General features: G+C 37.8%; 1 protein-coding gene and 1 pseudogene across 4 annotated transcripts; both read right to left on the bottom strand.

The window, feature by feature from the left end:
* Window positions 1–1,527: 1,527 nt before the first annotated feature.
* Window positions 1,528–2,312, bottom strand: LOC143618035 (NDR1/HIN1-like protein 26 pseudogene; annotated as a pseudogene).
* A 19,497-nt stretch (window positions 2,313–21,809) lies between these two features.
* Window positions 21,810–25,578, bottom strand: LOC143618036 (serine/arginine-rich splicing factor SR34A-like). Of its 4 annotated transcripts, none has more exons than XR_013150940.1 (13): window positions 24,946–25,575; window positions 24,665–24,791; window positions 24,329–24,394; window positions 24,161–24,235; window positions 23,947–24,073; window positions 23,651–23,697; window positions 23,521–23,578; window positions 23,169–23,218; window positions 23,020–23,076; window positions 22,716–22,825; window positions 22,574–22,663; window positions 22,170–22,230; window positions 21,810–22,078 (listed from the first exon to the last, which is right to left on the bottom strand). XR_013150940.1 is itself a non-coding variant. In XM_077090382.1 (13 exons), the coding sequence occupies exons 2-13, from the start codon at window positions 24,749–24,751 to the stop codon at window positions 22,064–22,066; spliced, it is 819 nt and encodes a 272-aa protein (XP_076946497.1). In that variant the 5' UTR covers window positions 24,752–24,791; window positions 24,946–25,578; the 3' UTR covers window positions 21,810–22,063. The 4 variants fall into 4 exon arrangements, 2 of the variants coding, with proteins under 2 accessions (XP_076946497.1, XP_076946496.1); XM_077090382.1 differs by having other exon boundaries at window positions 22,170–22,224; window positions 22,574–22,645; window positions 24,946–25,578; XM_077090381.1 differs by having other exon boundaries at window positions 22,574–22,645; window positions 24,946–25,577.
* Between the last annotated feature and the right edge of the window lie 1,786 nt (window positions 25,579–27,364).

Below are 27,364 nucleotides of genomic sequence, written 5' to 3'. Positions count from 1 at the left end.
CATCCGTAATTATAGTAAAAATTAATTATGATAAATCATATACTTAATCAAATAATCAAATAAGCTACAATAATTAATTCAAATTTAGAAATTCCGTAATTAACCAATTTCCTTAACCAATTTCCTTAACCAAATGGGTGATTCTTTCCTAAATTTTGCGATAATGGTACAAACCGGTCAATTTGATAAATTTTTTAAATATAATAGTAGAACCAATTATACTAAAGTTAAGTTCATATTCTCTCTATATTGAATCGTATTGATGAAATATATATTAATTATCTAAATTATATATTATATATTATCTAAAAACCATTAAACTTGTTAAGAAAAACAAAGAGTTTGAATAAAATCAATCATAATAAAAAATAATAACTTAAAATTAGTTACAAAACATATTTATACTTATAGTATACATAATAAATAAATCGTAATTAATTATTAAGTAGAAACATAATTAAAAAAGATTCAAAATTCAAATTTAAAATTAAATATTAAATGAAAGATGAAAGATAATGCTTTAAGGGAATTGATTAATCTTATTTTAATTTATTATTGATTTATTTAATTAAGATGAAAAATGAAGAAGCTATTGATATACATGGAAACTCTAATGAACAACCAATAGAAAGAGGATTTTGACATAAAGCATATTGCTTTAATAGCATAGTTAGATTATTTGCTTACGATCAAAGAATAATATGTTGTTTATACTTAGCATTGTAGTTTTTTTATAAAAAATTGTTTTGTTTTCTAGGATTCTCGAAACCCGATTAACCCAACCCGAAAAAACCCGAACCCGAATTACCCGAACCCGAACAACCCTTGAGATATTCGAGTTGGGTTTCGGGTCAAGATTTAAAATTTTGAAATCCGAAGAACCCGACCCGAAAAACCCAAGGCCCGAAAAACAAACCCGAAGAACACCCCTATACCAAAGTAAAAAAATCGCATATAACTGGTGAATTAGGTTGGCCTTCATGTTAATTTTACAATAAGAGGTTAATGTGTTATTTATGATATTAAAGATTATTATTAAAAGTGAACGAAATTTCTAATTCTTTTTCTTTTCTGAACCAATAAAGATCTAATTCTAGATCAAAAGATCAACTACTATACAACAAAGAAAAACTTTCTCATTATATAAGAAGATCTGAAGATGAGCTATACAAAGTACAAACCAATCATAAACACTTGACTTATTTAGGTCACATACCCTTACATATATTATTATTATTATTATAATTATTATTAGCTTTTATATAGCTGTTAAACTGTGATCTTATTATTAATATTATTATAATTAGTAGTAGTTTTTATATAACTGTTAAACTTTGATTTCCTTTATTTTGCTTCATACACATGTACTTAGAGCCGAGGGTCTCTCTGGAAGCCACCTCTTTATTCCTTTGGATAGAGGTACGGTGTGCCTACATCCCACCCTCCCCAGACCCTACTTATAGCTTTGCTGTCGGTGGGATTTTACTGGGCATGATTGATAATGATGATGATTTTATCAAATCCAACATATGTAAGTATTTGGCACTCAAACTGTGGTCAAACACCGAGACCCTTGCTTAGAACTCAATGGACCTGCAGGTGCAGCTGAACCAAAAGGCAAAACAACAACACAATTTACAATAAACATATACCTGCCAGAAACCCAAGTTCCCACCTTCCACCGGAGTTGACCATTTGACTTGAGGTTTAAAACCAACCTTCCCGCCATTTGATCACGACCCATTTCATACCCGAAAGATGGGTCCACGGGTAACCCGTTCGCAACTAAAACCAATGATAGAAGATTGTGATCCTTGTTTTCTTGGTAAAAAGGAGGGATAGACGAATTTCATCATAGTATATACCAACTTTTTGATTCGGGTTTTTAGAAAGAAGAGTGATTTGAATGGATGAGTTGAGAAGGTGAAAACCCGAGAGGCCGAGTTGGTAAATATCGGCTTCTTTGAGGGAAAATTCGGGCTTGGCGGGGTGGAGTACGAACCAAACAACAAGCATGAGTAAGAGGATTGAGAGGATGAAGGTGATGAACGTGTAGACTAGTTTCTTATGATGTTTTTTGATGTTTATATGTTTCTTTTTGGCACAATGTTCGGGTGATTTTGCGTCAATCTGAGACATATTTTCTTAAGGAGGAAGCTAATAAGGGTATGGGTGGTGGGAGGCTTATATATGAAGTAACAATTGGAGTGGGAGAAGCTTTGGCCTTTAGGCTTTATAGCTCTTCAATTATTGTAGAAGGTGTGTGACAGACCTTCTAATCTTTGGGGTTGTTTGGACGCTTGTTTCCAAAGTGATCATGTGATAGTGAATAGCATCTCTAATGTTTGGAGAGTTTTGAAATACAAAACACATCAAATCACCTGCTTTTATTCTTTCTCCTTCCATTCTCTCTCATTCACCTCTCACACACTCTCTCCTCTCTCTCTTCCACCTAGGAGCCACCTAGATTCAAAACAAACAAAAACCAAATAAAAACTTACCATTGGAGATGCCCTTAGGTAGTATGATATTAAGTAATCAAAGTCAGATATAATCAAGTATAATAAGTTATTGTCTTTTATGTGTTCTTGTTGGTTGAAGTTGTAATGATCACATAAAAAGATTATTTAATATTTTAAAAATTAATTTTATTAATAAACTAATAGATAATGTAACCAATAAGAACATTTTTAAAAGAAATATAGAAACGAGACACGTTTTATTAAATGAAGATAAAATTCTATTATTACTATTATGTTAAAACGAAGGTAAATAAGTTTATCTTTAGATAATTTGCAACTAGCAAGGAATTGATCATTTGAAACATATTATTGACCCAATAATCTAATAATTAAAAGCAAAGTATGTTTATCTAAACACTCAAAGTTGATTTTATAATGACTTTAAGCCTCAATGATGAAATCAGAGTAGTTTTTTTGCAGTTGATTGATACAAGCACTATATCAATTATCAAGCAGGTTAAAGAAGTGGCCACAAGACATGATTAACCTTTTCGTAAAGAGAAAGGTCACTAGACATTGAAAATGATAGGTTTAAAGTTTTAACAACAAAACAATATCCCATGAAATATTAAGAAAAACTTTGCGTACTCGTGTTACCATAAAAAAAAAGTTTCCTTTTTTTAAAGCCACTCAATCGAATATGTTAAGGTCTATCAACTTGTACAAAATACATGAAAAAGTTTCGTTAAATTATTATATGTATATTAAACTCCCTTAGTTTACGTCAAATTAATGTCCTTTTGAATTGTTTTAACAATGACTTGTTAACTATTTAATTTGTCAGAAGGTTGAATTAAAAAAGAAATATAAATAACCGTATTTTAAACAAGTTTAGGGACTTAATATATATATATATATATATATATAAAGTGATCTTTCATGTATATTTTACAAGTTGAGGGCTTTAATATATCAGGATTAACTTGAAGGACTTTTACTTGAAACTAAAAATGTATATTGGTTTTTATGGTATTAAAATGTTGCGAAAGCTCTCATGACCAACTATCAAACATGCATTTGTTGAGGGTGATGGTTGTTGAATCCTAGTTAGAATATGCATGATCCGGTTACAATACAGTTTAAGGAGCATGATTGAATCAAGGATATATGGGGTATCAACTATCAAGCATAGTGCAACAAGAATCTTTGTTGAATAATGGAATGAAAAGTGAGAAGCTTTTTAAGTGCTTTAGGGACAAAATAGTCAATAGTTTCTCTATTTTGGTGAGGGTAATCATCTTTGAATTGTTTTGTATGTTACATTATTGATTGAAAAATGTTGAAATGTATGAAATTAAAAAGAGGAAACATTGGGGAATCTGTGGAAATTGATTTTGGGTGTAACGATTCCGACTAAACCAGGTATACCGTAACCGGTAGACAATAGTTACGTTATATTTAATGTAGGGTACATGAATTACCATAGTAATTATACGAGAATACATGGTTCACTGTATTGATTGTACGTGAATATATAATTCATCGTATTGAATATGCGATTAATCGATCGATAGTTATTGAAACCCGAACGAATCGAGGGTTCAATTATAGACGATATCTATAATATTTAGTGATTTTACGAAGCATTAATGCTTCGTGATAAGTAAAGTACGGCACAGAAAAAGAATTTTAGATTTAATGGTACGTCGGTACGTTAAACGAAACATTTAATACCAAACCGAGCAAGAGACGATCGATCAAGCCGAAAAAGATGCGCAATAATTAATAATATGATGTTTTAAGTTAATAAATGTCATGGTTTAAGTTTTTAAAGTTTTTAAATCGGTTTTATATAAATTTCATTTTTTAAGCCGAAAACGACCGTTTTAGCCTCGTTTTAGGCCGAATTAAACATTTAACCGAAAAACGAACTGAACCAGATTATTCAAAACATTATCCGAATTTCTGAAATCTAAATATGTGGCTAAGAATGAAAAGGTGGGTCCCACCCCACCCCCTCAAACTTCCGATCGGACTCAAGGGGATAACCCCATTCCTTCATTTCTTTTTTCTAAGCAACCATGGCATTATCCTTCAATTCTCTCCACAATATCATCTAAAAACCGAGATTTTTGCAATGAAACCGAGGTAAAAAGTCGAGTTATTCACGTTTCCATCTTCGTTTCTTGAGTTTATTTGCAAGAAAATGAGGTTTCAAAGATGAAAACCGATTCTTGCATGATCAAGTGATGTATACGGGTTATACAAGGGATCTTGGTCCAAGAAAGGAGTTAAACGAACCAAAAACGAATTTTTACGGTTTAAACTTTAGTTTTGAAACAATAACCGAAACTATAGTGTAAGAGGCTTGATTGTGAGTGTAACTTGCTTGGTATTGTGGTATGTTGGTTGTAGGTTCTGTATTTAGTGGTAAATAAGGCGGAAAGACGAGTGTGTAGCTTGTAGTGGCGGAAAACAAAAGGTATATTCGGTTTATGTTCGGTTATGGATTTTTTAGACAGATTGTGGATGGTTTAGAGTTAGGTCATGAAATTTTACAGAGGTGTTAAATACATGAAAATATGAATTCTGTGAATTTTTGGTAATTTTTGGAAAAAGGATGAATATTTGGTGAATTTAATGCTCGGTTTTGGCTAAAAATGGTGAAAAATAGTTAAATATCATGAAAAATTCTGGAAAATTGCAGATAAGCTTTTTATATCATGTATAAGTCACACACAAAATTTTAGGTCAGTTGGAGAAGTCTAAGTAGGCTTTTCGGTTAAACGAGTTCTAGGATTTTCTAGCTCGGTTTTAGTAAAAATGGCATGTAAAAAGAGATTTTGGTTCTGGCAAAATTACAGGGGACTATGTGGATGGCAGGGGACATCCAGGAAAAATTTGGGATTTTTATAAGGTCGTTTGGTATTTACGACATATTTAGTGTTTAAATGGTGTTTAAAAATAGATAAATAAATTTTAAATATAAAAATTAATTCTGGAAATATTTTTATAAAATTCCCCACTGTCAAAAAGTGATTTGTGCAAAATTTCAAGATCCGAGATTAAACGGATAATTATTTGTGCAAAAACAAACTTTTAAAGTTTAAAACGCGTAAACCGGTAAAGTTCGCCTAAACGAGCTGACCGGTGTATAAAAACCCTAAAAATGAACTATTTTCTTATAATTGAGTTAAACAAGTAAAAATAAATCATCCGAATATAATTCGGATGATTCAGGTAATTTTTATCCGATTTAACGGTTTCCGGTACACTAAAGACGGAAACGGGGCCCGCGGCCAATCGGGGCGTCTAAACCGAGCTCTAATTTCACAACATTAACTAAGTTATCAGTCAACAACTATTTTCGGGTCGTGTGTGACCAAACTCAATTTTTGAAACGTAAAAACGGATAACCGTGCTAGGCACGCAAAACGGGGAAACAAACTAATATTAAGTTTGACTATTGAACTCTAAACGAAATCACAATCTGGGTCCGGAGAAGTGTTCTGGGTTAACATTGCCCCCGGAACGGGTACAGTACTGGGTTAACAGTGTCCCCAGATGTACCGGTTAACACGGTTAAAGTTATATTAATTATGAGTGTATAGTAACGATCGTAGGAATCATATTACAGATTGAACGTGTTAACTGATAATGATTGTTGTTACCTGCTTGCATGTGCTAAGGTGAGTTTCACGAGCCCCTTTTTCTGAATTGTTTTTAAATATTTTCCCGGGGCGGAAAGCATGTTACTATTGAAATGTTTAAGTACATACTGAACGCATGGATTTGCGTGTATTTATAAATATTTGATTGTACGGGAATCGTACGGAATGGGTACAGTACTGGGTTAACAGTGTCCCCTGATGTCCCTAGAAGTGTTTCTGGGTTAACATTGCCCCCGGAATGGGTACTGTACTGGGTTAACAGTGTCCCCACAGGTCCCTAGAAGTGTTTCTGGGTTAACATTGCCCCCGGAATGGGTACTGTACTGGGTTAACAGTGTCCCCAGACGTCCCTAGAAGTGTTTCTGGGTTAACATTGCCCCCGGAATGGGTACTGTACTGGGTTAACAGTGTCCCCATATGTCCCTATAAGTGTTTCTGGGTTAACATTGCCCCCGGAACGGGTACAGTACTGGGTTAACAGAGGTTTCACTTGTGGGCTCAGCATAATTACATCGATAATATTATATTTTGATATGGATTTATCATGGTTTACTCAAATTGTGAAACTCACCAACTATTCGTAGTTGACCCGTTTTCTCACATGCTTTTCAGGTACAATTAAGATGAAGTGATTGCTTACGTGCTAAGTGCTTGATGTGTGTAAGATTTGCGTGCAGAATGTTATGATACGTTAGATTAAATAGAATTATGTATCGTATTGTATGATGTGTGTATCACCTAGACGGTAATGAAATATGAGATAATGTAATTTGAAGTATATTAATGTATTCAGTTTTCTTTATAAACAATGTGGTTGATATCAGAGGTGTCTGTTGCATTCCGTTTATGTTTCCGCTGCGGTTACGGGGTGTTACATTGGGTGGCAGTGGGTTCAAAAGATTGACTAGTGCTCTCTCAAACCATTTGCCTTTTATGCTAAGAAATCGGACCTTTATGGCTCTTTGGGGGTAGTTGAGGAGCTTCTTAAAATTATTTCGCGTTGACTCTTGCTTCTTAAAATATCATCTTTTTTCGATCGAGTTTTGAAATGTTTTCACGATAATCAAGTACTCCTAATATATCTCATTTCCCAAATAGTAAATGTGACGGTAGTAAGTACCGTTGACATAAAACGGTAAGACCGATATGCTACGGTTGATGTAATAGGCGACTAATTGAGAACGTTTATGTCGTTGTTGGACCTGATAGAGCTAAAGTAGGTCGACCTAACCCAAATATCGTGTGAACAAATGACTTGAAGACTAGTCGTTGGTACTCTATGGTCACCACGAGTGTATTGACCTTGTCATGTGGTTGGGCAGTTGTCCCAATCCCAGTGCATGTAATTTATACTTCTGATCTTGTCGGGAAAAGAATGTTTACTTTCATGTACATCGTATATGCGACTTAGGTTGTTTGTAGTTGGAATCCTCAGATAACGAGGACCGTATAATTGTATATTCCTATATAAATAACTAAAACAATTTAAATTAAAAACAAGTAGGTTAAAAAAATTAATTTAAAATAATTAATTAAAACAAGTAGGTTAAAAAAACTATTAATTTAAAACAAATTAAATTTTACCAATGCAAAATTCTCTAACATGTCTCACGTCGTTTTCTCCGTCATATTTAAATACTCATCGTTGATGTCGGTCATGTTTTTGTATGTGAGGATGTTTAGCGCTAAAACACACTTTTGGATGGCAGTGAATCCTAATATCCTTTTGCGTCGTATTTTTGTAAAAAATACGTATACTCCCGCTCAAAATCTTCCGCAATGCGCAAAAATAAACGTCTAAACATCCGAAAATGGCGGTCAAACTTTGCGTCCTCAAATCTAGGCGTGTCGTTGATGTAGTCTTTCATCAAACGATCGTTCACATCCACACGGTCTCGAATGATATACGATCGTCATATGCGCGGCCGAGAACTAGTAGAACCAGAAGCTATTTATTTGCTACGGCCCGAAATGCATTCATCATCTCACCATCTTGCTCCGCCATCTCTTGTATGATCTGATCTGTCTTCTTAATCCCAATAAATTATTCCACCATGTCATAAGTATTTGTTGAATCCATTTTGGTAAAAGAAGTTGGATGATATTAGTTTTTGGGGGTTGACTTAGTACATGAAATGATGAAAACGGTTGAATTGGTTAGGTATTTATATTAATTACTTTTGTTAATTTTTTTACCATTGCCAATAGTCAAATGATTAAAATTATAAAAAAAAATCTTCAACGTCACTCGGCTACAAATCCCCGGGCGCTCATTATCACCCCAAAAACCCATCTTTGTTGCCCCCACAATGCTTTGTCTTAAATGATTTTGATTTTTAAACTTACGGCATTCTCTATTCTATGCTTAGCAGCATATAAATCTATTCAGAAATTCGAAGTGTGAAAAAAATACTCTTTAACACCACCGATATATTCTCACAATTTTGCATTGTAATAACTAGTGTGTTCCCTTCACACGTTTCGCGAGGAACTTGGTAACAGGATCGAATTTTTAAATGTAAATACACAAACATATCATAATGACTATCACTTCGGGAAAAAAATGTATCTAAGGATAAAAAAAATGGTTTGTATTAGTTCGGCTCATTACAATATCAACGTGAAACTACACTCACTATATAGCTTACACTAAAATTTTATAGGGTTGCAGTTAGACCAGCAATGTTATATTGAACAGATTGTTGGACTATCAAGAAGGCACAAGTGCGGAAGACGGAGGTGGCGGAAATGAGAATGTTACGTTGGATGTGTGGGCACACAAGGTTAGACCGAATTACAAATGTTGTGTTTCGGGAGAGATTAGGGGTGGCGAACATAGCAGACGAATCCTGTTAGATCCGTAAAAAACATTACTATAGAGGGGAGGAGGGGTAGAGGACGACCTAAATTGACTTGGGACGAGAGAATTAGACATGATTTGATAGACTTAAACCTCTCCGAGGACATGGTGGAGGATAAGAATTCTTGGAGAAGTAAAATTAAAGTTAAGGATTTTTATTAACAAAAGAATACGTTAGGGCTTCTATTTCCTTTTTTTGGTCACACACCATAATAGTATTTTCTTTACATATATATAGTATTAGAATTATTATTGCTAAGGGTACTATTAGTATTATTAATATTTTTATATTACTGTTGCACTTTGATTTCATTTATATTGCTTCATACATATACACTTTAGAGCTGAGGGTCTATCTGGAAGCCACCTCTCTATCCCTAGGATAGAGGTACGGTGCGCCTACAACCCACCCTCCCCAGACCCTACTTATAGCTTTGATGTTGGTGGGACTTCACCGGGTATGATTGATTGATAAAAAAATTATATTATTTGCCAACACTCTAATTTCGTTGTCACTAGTGGTGAGTGGTGACTTCCTGATACAAATGAACATTAGTATTATATTGCAAGCACAATTTTGTTTTCAACGAAACTTATATACTTTATTGTAAAAACACATTCGTTTTAAGGGCGCGGCATAGATGAAATAAACATGTTGTAACGACATATTAAGAAATCTGAAAAAAAATTTCGTATGTTGTTCATTAAAAAAGACCAGTAACTTAAATACACATATATAATAACAAACTAGTGAACATATCAAAACCATTAATACTTTATGGGGCAAAATTAAACAAAGTTTAACAAAAGAGAATGCTTGAGATCAAATTAAAACAGTCTAGGAGTTTAAGGAGGCTAACCTAATATAAATTAAAAATGGAGGGACTAAAAGTGTAAAATGTTGGAATTTACTGTGGCAGCAACGTTTCCTTTAATATATGCTAGGTGTTTCCCACACGCGTTGCGCGATAAATTACGCAACAGAGCTAAATTTGAAGATTCTTGTGTCGTGGTTAGTTCATGTGAAAAAAACAAATGTAAAAAAAGCTATCGTTAAATCATAAAATACTTAGCGTATTTGACAAAATCGTTAAAGTTATAAACGCAACGTAACGTAGACGTGCACAAAATCGGGTATTCAAAAAACCCGGAACCGGGTAGGAACCGGTTCCGGGTATGGTCAACAAAAGTCAAACCAGGTTCGGGTAGGAACTGGTTCCGGGTATAGTCGGGTATTTGACCGGGTTTTGACCGATTCCGTGTGACATCTGCCCCGATCCGACCCGACCCAGGTACCCGTTTCTCTGACCCGATCTCTTTCTTTTATGATTTAGTATTTATTTATACTTTACTTTTAATAATATATATTTTCCTTCCCGCCTCTTTCTCTCTCTTTCTTTCCGCCGTCCCGTCCCTCTCCTTCTCTCTTTCCGCCTTCTTTTCCCTCTTGTCGCCGTCCCGCCCTTACGCCTTGTTTCCCTCTTTTTCTTCTAACTCTTTGCTTGTCCTTTGTTCCTTCCCGCCTAAGGTTGTCTGCGCAGCTCCACGCGCCAGACCCCTTACAAGGAATCCTGCGTGAAGACCACCTGTTACAGCGATTCGCGAGACGAACTCTTCTCGCAGCGCGCTAAGAATTGTAATTCTTCTCGCAGCGCGCTAAGAACGGTAGTTCTTCCCGCGACGCGCTAAGGATTTGTAGTTCTTCTCGCAGCGCGCTAAGAATCGTAGTTCATCCCTCGACGCGCGAAGAATTATAGTTCTTCCCGCGGCGCGCTAGGAATTTTAGTTCCTCCCGCGGCGCGCTAAGAAATGTGATTCTTCCCGCGGCGCGCTTAGAAATGTAGTTCTTTCCGCGACGCGTTAAGGTTGGTTCTGTCTGCCTTCGCGCTCGCGCTCTCTTGACCTTCTGTGTCTGCCTTCGCGCTCCAGCCTTCTCGCGCTAAACCCTTTGAGTTTTCTTCTGTTTAATCTAGCCGTTGCTTTTGTGTTGTCTTATCTTTTGTGCTGTTGACCTAATCTGCTTTATGTCTGAAAAGTTACTTTCGGCGCAGCATGCGCACCAACCCCATTGGTTGGCAGAAAAAGTGACTGACATTATCTTTGGAGATCTGCTTTTTCCATGCTTGACCAGTACCTTTTTCTGAACCGCCCATGCCTTTTTACTGTTCCCTGTCAGCCTTTTTCTCTTTTTCCCTGCTGCCATATCTTTTGATATCTTTTGCTTTTGGAATCTTTTGCTTTTTGAGATCTTTTCCCCTTTTCTAGGGATTGTGTCTCCTAGGGTTTCTCTATAAATAATAGTATTATTTTTCCTAACACTACACACACAAACACTTAATCTCTCCTGTTTTCCTTGCTCTCTGCCGCCTCCCTCTCTGCCTCCGTCTTCCTCCCTGTTCTGTCCTGCTGTTCCGGTAATATATATATTATATATAATAATTTAATTATGCTAACTTATATCAAGACTTAAAACAGATCGTTAAAACAATAATCTTTAATTATAGGTTAACTTGTGCTTGTTTAAAGTTGGTTCTTGCTTTATCTTACACCGCACCGATTATCAAGTGAGTAATCTCGTACCTAATCCCTTTTTGCTTTTAATGTTTTGGGATGTTCATGTGTTCATACAAACTTAGAGTCTTAAACTTGTTTATGAGCTTTAGTCGCGCAGTATCCCATGTGTTGAGGACGTTTACTTGGCTGTTTATTTGTATGTGTGTATCATTAACCGCTTTGTTCGGCCTATTCCGCAGTTTTCATGGATCCATTAGATGAACACGGGAGACCTATCGTTTACGGTTTTCTTTGTTTACACTTGCACAGATGTTTTCTCGTTTTTGTGCTCAATTGGGAGCACGGATTGAACTATGAACTATGAGCTATGATCTATCTAGGCTTGATCACAATCTGATTGCACCCTTGTTAAACACCAGACATACACGTGTTGCGCGCAGAATTATTGTTATCTATGTATTGTATTAAACTTGATTTCTCACCAACACGCAAGTGTTTGACGTTTATTTTAACACATGTTCAGGTTTGCAGTAGCTGTTTTGGAGCTTGTGGACACATAGGACGTTTTTACTTTTGGACCTAGATTAAAATGTATCAAGACAAGTTATTGCTGTTCGAATATTATGATTTATAATATATTGATTTATGTTGGTTTATTTATATCTTGTGTTTACGTTGCGCGTGCGTGAATGAATGTATTTATTAAATATTGACACCCAATAGTGTCACGAGTAATGAAACAATATGTGGCGCCCCGATGTATAATCCGCCTTTGGTCGGGGTGTTACAGATTGGTATCAGAGCTCGTTGACTTTAGGATAGGTGGTTAGACGTAACGGCCTAGAATACCTAAGAGTCCCTTCTCGCGCATGAGAGAAATCTCATGTTTGCGCGCTTATTGTTAATTACTCGTTATTTATGAATATGCTCGCGCTTGCGCAGTATATGATTTTATGTTTTATTCCGCGATATTTCGATTTTTGTTGAATTTCGATTTTTATTGATTTTTCTTACATATTCGTTTGTTGGGTTTGAAAATCCGAAAAGTCATGGTGATACATGAATAGTTGATTTTCAAATTCCATTTACGATTATGTTCTGAGGTTGGAGACTTGAAAAGTCATGGTGATACATGAATTGTCAACCTCCAATACTCATTTTCTTGTATGTTTTATATTGAAGATTGAAAAGTCATGGTGATACATGAATCGTCAATCTCCAATACTCGTTTGCTCGTATATTTTAAATTGGGAATTCGGAAAGTCATGGTGATACATGAATTGTCGATTCTTGATTCGGAATTTGTTACCTTTATTAAGTCTGCATTTAGGGTCATTTATTTTACTTTAACTTTTGATAGTATCTAACTCCGTGAAACCAAGCTTTATAAGATTAAAACTTTGCGCTAAAACCAAGATATTAACTAAAATTAAAACTTTTATAGAATGCCTCCGCTATCTCGCCGATTTCAGAGAAGAGAAGCCTCGCGCATGCGTAGACAGCAACGTTCCCAGGAAATGACCGCCGCGATAGCCCAAGCCTTGAGCCAAAACAATACCTCCAGTTATAACATTAAGTCCTTTAACGCGGGTAACCCTCCAAAGTTCACAGGTCTTGAAGGAGCCACCGTGATGCTCCAATGGCTCGAAAAGATTGAAAACACTTTCCTCCATACCCAATGCCCTCATGACAGACGAACCCTATATGCCTCCAGTGTCCTGGAATCCAGAGCGCTTACATGGTGGAATGGAGTAGCCCATGCGCGTGGCGCAGAAGCTGCTTCCAGCATACTCTGGGAGGAATTTAAGGATCTCTTGACGCGAGAATTCTGCCCTCCCAACGAAGTAAAGCGCCTGGAGGAAGAATTTTGGAACCTGAAGCAATACAGTGGAGAAGCGCGCGAGTACGCGACGCGCTTCCACGAGCTAAGCTTACTGGTCCCTCACCTTGTTACCCCTTCACGCCGAGCAATCGAGAAATTCCTTGGGGGTCTCCCCATGGAAATTCAAGATTCTGTATGGGCCAGAAACCCAGCAACCCTCTCTGACGCCATCGAGTTGGCCGCTGTGCTCAGCGACAACCATGTCAGAGCAGGAACCCTGTTCCTGCGGGGAGCTGAGAAGACCAAACTCACCAAGACTGCCCCTGAACCAACAGAAACCAAACCTGAACCCTCAAACCGTAACAACCTCAAGCGCAGGCGCAAGGCCTATGCGCTTACCAACCCGCCCATTGTCCAGCAACCCATTTATCAACCTCCAGTTTACGCGCCTAACCCACTGACAGCCTACCCAACACCTCCTGTAGTCCACAACTATGCCTTAACCAATCCCGCACTCCCTGCCCCGCCACCTAAGAAACCTTACACAGGAAATCAACCCTTTTGCCCAACCTGTAGACTTCACCACCCAACCCAAACCCCGTGTCGTCAATGTAACCGATGTGGCCGCGTTGGTCACTCTGCTGAGTTCTGTAGAATCCTTCCCGCCAATCCAATTGCGCCAATACCACCAGTCTACCCGCAGAACCCACAACCAACCTACCAAAACCCACGACCCAGATCGTGCTTTAACTGCGGTGATCCCAGTCATTTCCGGAACGCGTGCCCGAGACTACAAGTGCAAATCACACAAGCGAATCCGGTGAACCAGATTTCGAACCAAGTGACGCGTGGACGAGCTTTTAACATAACCGCGCACCAAGCGCAAGCGAATAATGACGTAGTTAATGGTACATTTTTGCTTAACGGATTTTATGCTTCTGTACTTTTTGATACTGGCGCCGATCGAAGTTTTATCTCTCGCGCCTTCGAGCAGAAGCTTGCGCGACCGCGCAGCGATTTAAAAGAAGATTTTTCAGTTGAATTGGCTAACGGTGAAACTGTTTTAATTAACTCGGTGATTAAAGATTGCACGCTTAACCTTAACGAAAATGATTTTCTGATCGACCTCATCCCCATGCCTCTTGGAAGCTTTGATGTTATCATTGGTATGGACTGGCTCTCGAATAATCGCGCCGAAGTTATTTGCGCCAAGAAGTTGATTCGCATTCCTCGAGAAAACGGTGATCTTCACATCTACGGCGAAAAACCCTCCCGCGGTCTTAAACTTATGTCTTGCGCCGAAGCCCAAAGACTCATGCGGAAGAAGTGTATTGCATTTTTAGCCCATGTGGTTAAACCTGCTGAAGGAAAGAAGAAGCTTCGCGATATCCCTGTTGTGCGTGATTTCCCTGAAGTTTTTCCTGATGATCTTCCTGGTATCCCTCCCGCTCGTGAAGTCGAGTTCCGTATTGATCTTGTCCCTGGTGCTTCCCCCGTAGCTAAATCTCCTTACCGTCTTGCGCCCGCTGAGATGCAAGAATTGGCAAGCCAACTTCAAGAGTTGACTGCTAAAGGATTCATTCGCCCTAGCTCTTCGCCCTGGGGTGCTCCGGTGTTGTTCGTTAAAAAGAAAGATGGATCGTTTCGCATGTGTATTGATTACCGCGAGTTGAACAAACTCACCATTAAAAACCGGTATCCCTTACCGCGTATTGACGACCTCTTTGATCAACTCCAAGGTGCCTCTTGTTTCTCGAAGATTGATCTCCGCTCTGGTTATCACCAGTTGCGCATCCGCGATGAAGATGTTCCGAAGACTGCTTTTCGAACTCGTTATGGCCATTTTGAATTCTTGGTCATGTCCTTCGGTTTAACCAACGCACCCGCCGTTTTCATGGATCTAATGAATCGGGTGTGTAGGCCTTTCTTGGATAAATTCGTGATTGTGTTTATCGATGACGTTCTGATTTATTCTAAGACCAAGGCCGAGCATGAGCAACATCTTCGGTTGGTGTTGCAAAAGCTTCGAACCGAGCAGCTTTATGCTAAGCTCTCCAAGTGTGAATTTTGGTCGGATGAAGTACAGTTTCTTGGCCATGTTGTTAACAAGATGGGTATCCATGTCGACCCATCCAAAATTGAAGCAATCAAGAACTGGATTACGCCATCCACTCCTACCGAAATCCGTTCCTTTCTGGGCTTAGCTGGTTATTACCGGCGCTTCATTTCGAACTTCTCGAAGATCGCATTGCCTTTAACAGCTCTAACGCACAAAGGTCAACCGTATATTTGGGGCTCGAAGCAAGAAGAAGCCTTTCTAACGCTCAAGCGTTTGTTGTGTGAAGCTCCTGTCCTTGCGCTACCTGAGGGTAATGAAGATTTTGTCGTGTATTGCGATGCATCCAACCAAGGTCTCGGTTGTGTTCTTATGCAACGAGGCAAGGTTATCGCTTACGCATCAAGGCAACTTAAGGTTCATGAAAAGAATTATACAACTCACGACCTCGAACTTGGTGCAGTTGTTTTTGCCTTGAAGATCTGGAGACACTACCTTTATGGTACTAAGTGTATCCTCTACACTGACCATAAAAGCCTTCAGCATATCTTTGATCAAAAGGAACTTAACATGAGGCAACGCCGATGGAACGAACTCATCAGCGATTACGATTGTGAGATCCGGTATCATCCTGGTAAGGCTAATGTGGTAGCCGATGCGCTCAGCCGAAAACCCTGCCAGCTTAACTGTATCTTGCCGCGCACCCAGCTTCACTTCGCGCCGATCCAAAGCAACCTTGAATCGCGCATTCGTGACGCGCAGCGCGCATCCATCAGTAATGGTAACCTTCGCGCCGAGTTAGCGTGTGGCGCGGAAGCGCACTTTGTCCCTAATCTGAGTGGAATTCTCTGCTATCTTAATCGCATCTGGATTCCCTTTGATGAGAATCTTCGCGCTGATATCCTGAGTGAAGCGCATAAATCTCGGTATTCTATTCATCCCGGCGCTGATAAGATGTACAAGGATTTGCGCATTACTTATTGGTGGCCCGGTATGAAGAAGGATATTGCTGTGTTCGTAGCTAAATGTCTGACTTGTTCTAAAGTGAAAGCTGAACACCAACGCCCATCTGGTTTGCTCGAACAACCTGAAATTCCTACGTGGAAATGGGAATGTGTAGCGATGGACTTTATTACCAAGTTACCTTTGACAGCAAGCAAACATGATAGCATTTGGGTAATAGTGGATCGTTTGACTAAGTCTGCTCACTTTCTGCCCATTCGTGAAAACTACCGTGTTGAGCAACTCGCGCAGCTTTATGTCAAGGAAATTGTCTGCCGCCATGGTACTCCTTTGAGCATCATATCCGATCGCGATGGCCGTTTTATATCTCGCTTTTGGAAATCTCTCCAATCTGCGCTAGGAACTCGCTTGGACATGAGTACGGCATATCATCCTCAGACTGACGGTCAGTCTGAGCGAACTATTCAAACTCTTGAGGATATGCTCCGATCTTGTGTTCTTGATTTTGGAGGTAATTGGGATTCGCACCTGCCTTTGATCGAGTTCTCTTATAATAACAGCTATCATTCCAGTATCGGTATGGCCCCATTTGAAGCACTTTACGGTCGTAAGTGCCGCTCCCCGATTTGTTGGAACGAAGTGGGAGAAGCTCAAATCACAGGACCCGAACTTGTTCAAGAGATAACCGATAAAATCGCCAAGATCCGTGATCATCTGCTGACTGCCAGAAGCCGACAGAAGAGTTACGCAGATCGTAGGCGGAAGCCTCTCGAATTTCAAGTTGGTGATCTTGTTCTCCTCAAAGTGTCGCCTTGGAAAGGTGTTGTCCGCTTTGGGAAGAAAGGTAAGCTTGCTCCTCGATATGTTGGACCATTCAAGATTCTCGCGCGTGTGGGAAAAGTTGCCTACAGACTTGACCTGCCGCCCGCGCTCAGTAATGTGCATCCAACGTTCCATGTATCCAATCTCAAGAAGTGTTTAGCCGACGAGAACCTTCACATTCCACTTGATGAAGTTCAAGTTGATGAAACTATGCATTTCGTTGAGAAGCCTGTTGAGATTATGGATCGCGAGGTAAAGCAAACCAAGCGCAGTCGTATCCCTATCGTGAAAGTTCGCTGGGAGTCCAAGCGCGGAGCCGAGTTTACATGGGAAAGGGAAGATCAAATGAAGATCAAGTACCCGCACCTGTTCTCTGCGCAACCTACTTCGAGATAAATTTCGGGACGAAATTTCTTAAAGTAGGGGAGACTGTGACATCTGCCCCGATCCGACCCGACCCAGGTACCCGTTTCTCTGACCCGATCTCTTTCTTTTATGATTTAGTATTTATTTATACTTTACTTTTAATAATATATATTTTCCTTCCCGCCTCTTTCTCTCTCTTTCTTTCCGCCGTCCCGTCCCTCTCCTTCTCTCTTTCCGCCTTCTTTTCCCTCTTGTCGCCGTCCCGCCCTTACGCCTTGTTTCCCTCTTTTTCTTCTAACTCTTTGCTTGTCCTTTGTTCCTTCCCGCCTAAGGTTGTCTGCGCAGCTCCACGCGCCAGACCCCTTACAAGGAATCCTGCGTGAAGACCACCTGTTACAGCGATTCGCGAGACGAACTCTTCTCGCAGCGCGCTAAGAATTGTAATTCTTCTCGCAGCGCGCTAAGAACGGTAGTTCTTCCCGCGACGCGCTAAGGATTTGTAGTTCTTCTCGCAGCGCGCTAAGAATCGTAGTTCATCCCTCGACGCGCGAAGAATTATAGTTCTTCCCGCGGCGCGCTAGGAATTTTAGTTCCTCCCGCGGCGCGCTAAGAAATGTGATTCTTCCCGCGGCGCGCTTAGAAATGTAGTTCTTTCCGCGACGCGTTAAGGTTGGTTCTGTCTGCCTTCGCGCTCGCGCTCTCTTGACCTTCTGTGTCTGCCTTCGCGCTCCAGCCTTCTCGCGCTAAACCCTTTGAGTTTTCTTCTGTTTAATCTAGCCATTGCTTTTGTGTTGTCTTATCTTTTGTGCTGTTGACCTAATCTGCTTTATGTCTGAAAAGTTACTTTCGGCGCAGCATGCGCACCAACCCCATTGGTTGGCAGAAAAAGTGATTGACATTATCTTTGGAGATCTGCTTTTTCCATGCTTGACCAGTACCTTTTTCTGAACCGCCCATGCCTTTTTACTGTTCCCTGTCAGCCTTTTTCTCTTTTTCCCTGCTGCCATATCTTTTGATATCTTTTGCTTTTGAAATCTTTTGCTTTTTGAGATCTTTTCCCCTTTTCTAGGGATTGTGTCTCCTAGGGTTTCTCTATAAATAATAGTATTATTTTTCCTAACACTACACACACAAACACTTAATCTCTCCTGTTTTCCTTGCTCTCTGCCGCCTCCCTCTCTGCCTCCGTCTTCCTCCCTGTTCTGTCCTGTTGTTCCGGTAATATATATATTATATATAATAATTTAATTATGCTAACTTATATCAAGACTTAAAACAGATCGTTAAAACAATAATCTTTAATTATAGGTTAACTTGTGCTTGTTTAAAGTTGGTTCTTGCTTTATCTTACACCGCACCGATTATCAAGTGAGTAATCTCGTACCTAATCCCTTTTTGCTTTTAATGTTTTGGGATGTTCATGTGTTCATACAAACTTAGAGTCTTAAACTTGTTTATGAGCTTTAGTCGCGCAGTATCCCATGTGTTGAGGACGTTTACTTGGCTGTTTATTTGTATGTGTGTATCATTAACCGCTTTGTTCGGCCTATTCCGCAGTTTTCATGGATCCATTAGATGAACACGGGAGACCTATCGTTTACGGTTTTCTTTGTTTACACTTGCACAGATGTTTTCTCGTTTTTGTGCTCAATTGGGAGCACGGATTGAACTATGAACTATGAGCTATGATCTATCTAGGCTTGATCACAATCTGATTGCACCCTTGTTAAACACCAGACATACACGTGTTGCGCGCAGAATTATTGTTATCTATGTATTGTATTAAACTTGATTTCTCACCAACACGCAAGTGTTTGACGTTTATTTTAACACATGTTCAGGTTTGCAGTAGCTGTTTTGGAGCTTGTGGACACATAGGACGTTTTTACTTTTGGACCTAGATTAAAATGTATCAAGACAAGTTATTGCTGTTCGAATATTATGATTTATAATATATTGATTTATGTTGGTTTATTTATATCTTGTGTTTACGTTGCGCGTGCGTGAATGAATGTATTTATTAAATATTGACACCCAATAGTGTCACGAGTAATGAAACAATATGTGGCGCCCCGATGTATAATCCGCCTTTGGTCGGGGTGTTACATTCCGGGTCGGGTTTTGACCGGTTCCTCTGGTTTTTTTTTCGGGTTTTTTTCACCGGTTCCGGGTCGGTTCCGGTTCCGGCTACGGCTCCGAGGAGAAATCCTACACATGGTCCTAACCTTGGGTAGGGTATGGGTAGGAACCGGTTCCGGGTCGGTTCCACCGAGTCGGGTCCGGAACCGGTTATTTTGTGCACCTCTAACGTAACGTGAACACACACGTTATAAAGTAAAGGACTAAATTTGATACGTAGATAAGTTTACTATATCAAAAAGTTGAGTATTGTAGATTGATACAGTGTTGATGACCTTTTCCTTTAATATATAGCTAGCGTTCCCTTCGCGCGCGTTGCGCGAGGAACTTGGTAACGAGATCGAGTTTTTAAATGCAAATATACAAACATAATCATAATGACTATCACCTCGATAAAAAAATTAGTTATCTAAGTATAAAAAATGCTTTGTATTAGTTCGGCTCGTTAAATTATCAACGTGGTACTGCACTCACCATATAACTTACAATAAAAAAAATTATATTCTATTGCAAACACAATTTCGTTTAAACGAAACTTATATATTTTATTGTGAAAACACCTTCATTTTAACAGCACGACTTAAATGAAATAAACATATCATAATGACATACTAATAAAAAAACTTTGTATGATGGTCAATAAAAAGATTAGTAACTTAAATATACATATATAATAACAAATTAGGGAACATATTAAAACCATGAATACATTATAGAGCAAAATTAAACAAAGTTTAACAAAAAATAATGTTTGGGATCAGCTTGAAACATTTTAGAACTTTGAAGGGGCTAGTTTAATATAACTTAAAAGTTGAGGGACTAAAAATATAACAATTAAAAATGTACTGTAACCGATAATAGTATATATTTATTTTATTATAAAAGAGATTACTGTAGTTACCAAAACAACCGACTTTTAGTCAAACTTGATACACAAAGCTCTAACCGAGTTCTATTATCAACGAAGATCAATATGATCTACTTGATTTAAGCATTTTAACAAGGCGAATTTGAGTAGCTCACAACTCATTTACACTGCTCAACAATCTATTTCGCTCAAGACAAAGTTCCTTAATTAACCGAGACCATAGTTTGATTAGACACAACTCAATTCTGTAATGAGAAGATTTTAGGCAACTCATGAAAGGCTCAGCACACGCCAAACATAATATTACCAATTCCAGAAACCGAAAAAATAACACACCCTCAAACATATTGGATGCAATTTGAACTTTAACAAGGAATCTAAAGCTCAGGCAACCAACACATAGCCAAAAAAAATCAAGCGAGCTTTGATCAACTAAGTCATTTAACAACCATATACCTAGCTAGACTAAGAAACTATCATGAAAAAGAAAAGGCTTTAATTGAGTTTAAGTTGTAAAAAGCAATGGTTAACATTATATTCATTCATCAACGTCAAACAAGAATATATAAATAATGCAAGGACTAAGGACCAAAATCAAAGATATCAATCACTTTGTTCCATAAAAAAACTGTGTGAAAATCACAAGTCCAATAACAAAATCTCAAATACAAGAAAAACAAAACAAGTATGGTTGTGAAAGAAGCCTCCCTAATCAAACAAACTGAATCCCATATCATCATCACTCTCTTCCTTGGCCTCTTCCTATAAATAAATTCCCCAAGTCAAAAATAATATTCCTAAGAGAGGACCTCATCTTTGAATAGTGTTTTTAACTTTTTCGTCGTTAGAACTCCTCCATCAAATCGATGATGAGTCATTACTGCCTCTTATAACATTGCAGCTTTTTAACCAGTTACGACCTTACCTCTTCAAAAAAATAGCCCATCTTTAAAGATAGCAACAGTTTTAATTACAAATAAAAAACAAACAGTTAATAAAAAAAACAAAACTTAACATTTTTTAAAGTATAAATTACAAGTTTTAGTTACATAACTGAAAACCACTTTTTTATTCTTATTTGTCTAAATAACTTTTTTCGCTATTATTTTAGCCAGCTCAAAACACCTTGTTACATAGAGGTGGGCAAAAACCCCGGTTCAAGACCCAACCCGGGTGCACCCACGGGTACAAATCAGATATCAGTTCAGAATAATTATACCCGAACCCTTGTTTGACACAAAAAAAAATCTTAAAAATACACAAAAATAAGTAAATCTAAGAGCAGCTTAATCAAGCAAAAGTCAGGATTACATAAAACTGAGTCCAACTGAAATGAAAGTAGAAGTTTCTCTCTCAAGTATCACAAACAAACAAACAAACAAACAGACAGACAGTTTCACAAACAAACAAAGAGTCTAGAGATTCAGCCATCTAATTATCAGTCACCAAATAGCTAGCTGCTAAAACATATCAATTCCAATAAAGACTGCCAAAACACAGATAGATAGTTTGTCATTGGCTTAAGGACTTTGCTCCTGAAACAACATAACAAAAATAGAATTAGATGCAAATAGAAGCAAATTAGTACACACCAAAACATGTTCATAGACATGAGACTCCTTATACCTTGCGTGGAGATTCTGACTTTGACTTTGACCTTGATCTAGACCTTGACCTGGATCTAGCTCTGCAAAAGTTGAAGAAAGGGGGGCTGTTAGAAACAGTAAACTAGAAGTGAAAAAAAGGTGAGAGGGAGTAACGGATCAGGCTGTCCCGGCCCGCAAACACGAGATCAGCTATCATTTAAAGTATATGAATAAAATATCGTGTCAAATATGATCATAAGAACTACATTATAACAAAAACAAGTTCCAGTTCTAGTAAAGTGATCTACAAAATTGTTGATTATATAGATTCCTTCAGGTGAGTTATTTAGATTAACTGATTACAGTAAATGGGTCAAATTACCACAACTACACAGGATACAAATAAAATGCATATGCATATGTGTGTAGGCAAAATTACAATACCTAGGCGGCTTCACAGGAGATGCTGATCTAGATTTTGGTGGCGATTTTGACCCTGGTCGCGCCAAGGATTTGCTTTAAGAAAAAAAACAACTTTCAAACTCAATAAAAAAACAAAATAACCTAAAAAAATTTATGTTCATACCTTTTGCTTCTGCTCCTGCTCCTGCTACGGCTCCGACTTCTGCTCCGGCTCCGGCTTCTGCTCCGGCTCCTACTTGGACTCCTAGAAGGACTCCTGTCATACTTCCTTACCTGCACCAATACGTTTGGTTCTTATCTCAAAAAGATTGAAATTGAGAGTCAATATTTATAATGAATAAACCCTCAATAATATTTTGGTACAAATGCATAGATTATTATTTTAGGTAAACCCTTGTATCAAAATTAATCCATTAATCATGTACATAGTTCACACAATGCAAAGCTTAAAAAAGAACAAAAAGTACCTGAATATAAGTTCTTGTCCATGGATTTCTAAACTCAGTGTCATCAAGCTTCCTTATCTAAGCAACAAAAAACAATTGAACGAACCATACAATTAGTCAAATACATAAAATTTGCTATAGCTATTCAAACCAGAATTCTACAAACTTACAGCATATTTCATGTCATCATAGTTGGTATAGTCAACAAGACCAAATGTCCCTAGATATGAACTTTTGGTTAGAATTAGATTTTCATGGAAAATAAAATGTAAAACATAAAGGTACTATTATGGGTAGGTCATGAGGATTGACTGGTTTCAGTATCAGATCGAGACAAGTTTAGTGATTTTGTACGGATTAAGTCAGATTGAGTTGACCAAAAACAACTTTTATCCAAAGATTTATTAACTACTGTATCATATATGATTACAAAAGCTAGATTGATTCAACAATAGCCCAACTATATTAAAGAAAATGAGTTAGAAGGTTTTTGAAAAAAAACCGAGTCGTGATAATAAATACCTTTGCTATCACGAGAAACTTCAGCAAAACATACATCACCAGCCTTACGCATGTGATCCTGAAACAAAAAATTTATCCCAGTTATTGATAGTGCAGGAATATAATATAAACTATGGATAAGACATGTTACCTTAAGATCCTGCCAAGAAGCAGATGATGGTAGTCCTCGAACAATAACTGCACACAGAAAGCATAAGATTGGAAGAATATATTATTTTAATAAGAAAACTTTAATCATCACTAAAACATTTATTTACAAAATTCGGAAAATGTTGATCAATCAGACTGATGCCCTTTGACCAGGACATATATATATATATTGTTTTGAACTGAACCCATATTGATCGATTACCCAACCTGACTGGCCCACATGTTGCCACCTCTAAAGTTTATTATTAACTAACAATTTAACATATAAGATCATACCTCGATACTCGGAACGTTGTGAAATGCCATAACGGCCACCGCCTCCACCACCACGACCCCGACCGCCACCACTTCCGCGGCCATCACCAGACGATGATTGTCCACGGCCACCATGAGCAAGCTCAACCTGCAGAAAAGAGCATATCAATGGTTTTTAAACTTTTAGAAAACATATTTGATCAAAAGTTATAAACTAATTAATATTCTGTATTACCCTCAAGCGGCAACCATCAAAATTATAGCCATCGCGACCCCTGATTGCATCTTCAGCGTCTCGTGCATTTGCGAACTGCAATTTATATAACATCGAGAAAAGTCAAATCTACAGTATTTTATACAAGCAAAAAAATTGAGAAAATGAAATTCAAAATTAGAAAATTACCTCCACAAAGCAATAACAAGGAGGACGAGGTGGAACTTTCAATTCTATGTCCAAGATGCGTCCATACTGCATGAAGCGGAAACCAGCTTTTAACAAAATAAACATAATATCCAGCTTTAACTATGGTGGTTCAAATGCTAAGACAACACTCTTCCAGTTCGAATTTTAACTAGGTCAGCAAGTCTTAAACAAACTATTATTTGAATATTGATTTTCAACATCTGCCATATTCAAATATTAACTCTAATGGAAGACTTTAAACAAACTAAGCTTAGATATCAACTTGGAAAACACATATAAAGATTTTTTAAAAAAAAGAAGACAAATGAAACCAACCTTATAGAAAAGATCTTCGACTTCTCTTTCTCTTATATCCAAAGGCAGGTTCCCAACATAAATCATGCGTGAAAAGCGGCTACTCATTTTCAGTTCCAAAGGGAAGGCTCAGCAAACTAGTCCAAAACTGCAACAAAAAACAAAATCAAAACTCACCAAAAAGAAAAAAGTAATGTTTCCTAGTTGTTGAATGCTTGTGGGGTGCCTTATATACATTTTTTACTTCCATGCAGTAACTAACAATCAACAAAACTGAATTAAATCAAAACCATAAATCAAACCAAAAAAGCACTCCTCATGAAGAGCTGCGCATCACAAGCTCCAAGCCCTATGCAGTCCATGAGGTTCCAAAGCTAAAATATTTGAAATAAAAATCCCGAAATCCTTTAAAATAGCTCAAAAGCGCCAATTTGCTGCACAGCTATACATTTTGGAAACAAATTTTGGGGTCCAATTATATTTATAAAACTCCAACTCCAAACAGAAATCTCCTAATTCTCATTTACATCCTTATGTATGATTCCATAGCTCATACTTGTCCAAGCGGTTGACATCTATCATAAACAAAGCATCTCAGTCATAAGATGATGCAAAATCACCATGCATTTACTCTATTTGCCTTAGTCATACTTGTTTTTACTGTTCTCCGAATATCTGTTCAAGATCCCTTCGTGATGTGTTTTAAAGTTTACATAAACTCATGTTGTTTTGTCACTTCACTATCTGATAACTGAAAAGTACATAACTTTTTACACCTAATTCGCAGCAAAGTTCAAATAACTATGCATTTGTTTAAAATAAAAAGCAGTATTTTCCCTCTCGCTTGTTGATTCTTTTTCTAAAGGTGTAAGATGAAACATTTTAAAAGCAGTAATGAAACAAAGTGAAATGTACAAATCTCCAAACACTAATAAGATTAATTAATTATGGCATATGGCTTTAGGGCCTGGTAGAATAAAACAATCAATTTAGAAAAACCCTTAGCTCATATAATGTTACTAATAATATCATAATCCATCTCTCATGTACCATGTATATTAAAAATCTGATTTAGGGTTAGAAAACTAACATATACTATATTCTACACCTAACAGAAGCATAGCATACAGATTTATTATAAAACAACATTGAATAATAAGAATTGGTATAGGAGTCGTTCAATTGTTAATCTTAAAATGAAAAGTAGGGTAATGAATATGAAGATATGATGATGAATTGGCCTTACTTTGACCAGCTAGGGTTTCCGATAGTGCTGTTAATAAAATAAAATGATTGAAGAATTGTAGATCTTACCTGAATGGAATGGAATGGAATGGAATGGATGTGTTCTTGTTTTACGTTCTCCGGATTCACGTTCTTTGCTTTGCTTGCGCTACAAAAATACAGGGTTTGCTTTGGGCTTTTACTAGGCCTGGCCTTATTCACGGCCCAATCTCAATCTCCACAAGGACAAATTGGTGTACAAAAAAACTTGACTCAAACCGACCCAACCCGCAGGTTTGGGTGTCGGTTCGCATTTTTGCTTAACAAACCGGGTTAAAAACCGGTTTTGAAACCGGGTTGAAACCGAAACCGGTTTAACTGAAAACCGGGTCTTAAACCGGTTCAAACTATTTATTCACTTTCAAATGGCTACTTCAAGTGCTCCAACTCAATTCAATGTTGGTGTAACCGACGTAGTTGTTCAAATTCATCAACCCGGAAATATGGCGTAATTTTGACTTGTGTCAAATGGCAAGCGGTCATCCGATATCGAATTACGTGTCATTAAAGGGTATAAAGGGTATATATATGAAGGCGCGGTGCAAGTTTTGCGGTAAATTTTTTAGCCAAGACAACAACACAACTTTGAAAAACCACGTTGGAAAGAGGTATTGCAAGGCGTTAAAAAACCAACCGGGTGAAGGCCAAGCTTCGGTGGCAACGGATGGAGCCTTATGGGCTTTCAACATGGAAACGTGTCGGGACCAATTTGCACGTTTCGTGATTCAAGAAGGTTTGTCATTCAATCACTTTGACAACACGCGTTTGACCCAGCTTATTCAAACAACTCTTCAACCGCGTTATCAACACGTAAGTCGTGCTACCCTTAGAAGAGACTGTTTAAAATTGTGGCAAAGTGCAAAAAATGAAACAATATTATGTTTTCAAAACTTACAAACCGGTGTTAACTTAACTAGTGACACTTGGTCGGCTCCACATGGTTCACCGGACTCGTACATTTGTGTCACTGCTCATTGGGTAGAACCCGAAACGTGGCGGATGATGAAACGTACCATTGCATTTGAACTGTTTGATTATCCTCACACTGGTGAAAATTTGTTTTATATAATAGACAAAGTGATTAAAACGTTTAAGTTGGAAAAAAATACTATCAGTTTCCTTTGATAATGCGTCGAATAATACGAGTGCTTTAAAACAACTTCAATTTAAATATAAACTGATTTGTAACGGTAAATTTTTTCATAGTCGATTAGTTGCACACATTATAAATTTGCCGGTACAAGACGGTTTAAAAGCAACGAATGAAGATTTATGGTTTTATCATGTAAGCGTTTTAGTGTCGAGTAACGAACGTCGGTAATCGATCAATGAATGAACACATACATTTTTAGTTTTTCATTTTGTTTTGTTTCTGTTTCTGCATTTTTTTACTCTTTTGTTTATTTCTGGAACATGCTTCATGGTTTTATTAAATCT

Source organism: Bidens hawaiensis, unplaced genomic scaffold, assembly GCF_021521415.1.
Source record: "Bidens hawaiensis isolate Kalapana, Puna unplaced genomic scaffold, B.hawaiensis_p1.1 tig00062332_1, whole genome shotgun sequence".
Taxonomy (NCBI): domain Eukaryota; kingdom Viridiplantae; phylum Streptophyta; class Magnoliopsida; order Asterales; family Asteraceae; genus Bidens; species Bidens hawaiensis.
This window is presented reverse-complemented; position numbering and strand designations above follow the sequence as displayed.

Coding starts and splice junctions, on each gene's coding strand:
- LOC143618036 (XM_077090381.1), bottom strand. CDS start 24,751: ATGAGTAGCCGCTTTTCACGCATGATTTATGTTGGGAACCTGCCTTTG. Junction 24,395..24,664: donor TCGAAGATCTTTTCTATAAG/GTTGGTTTCATT, acceptor CGCTTCATGCAG/TATGGACGCATCTTGGACAT. Junction 23,698..23,946: donor ACAACGTTCCGAGTATCGAG/GTATGATCTTAT, acceptor TTCTGTGTGCAG/TTATTGTTCGAGGACTACCA.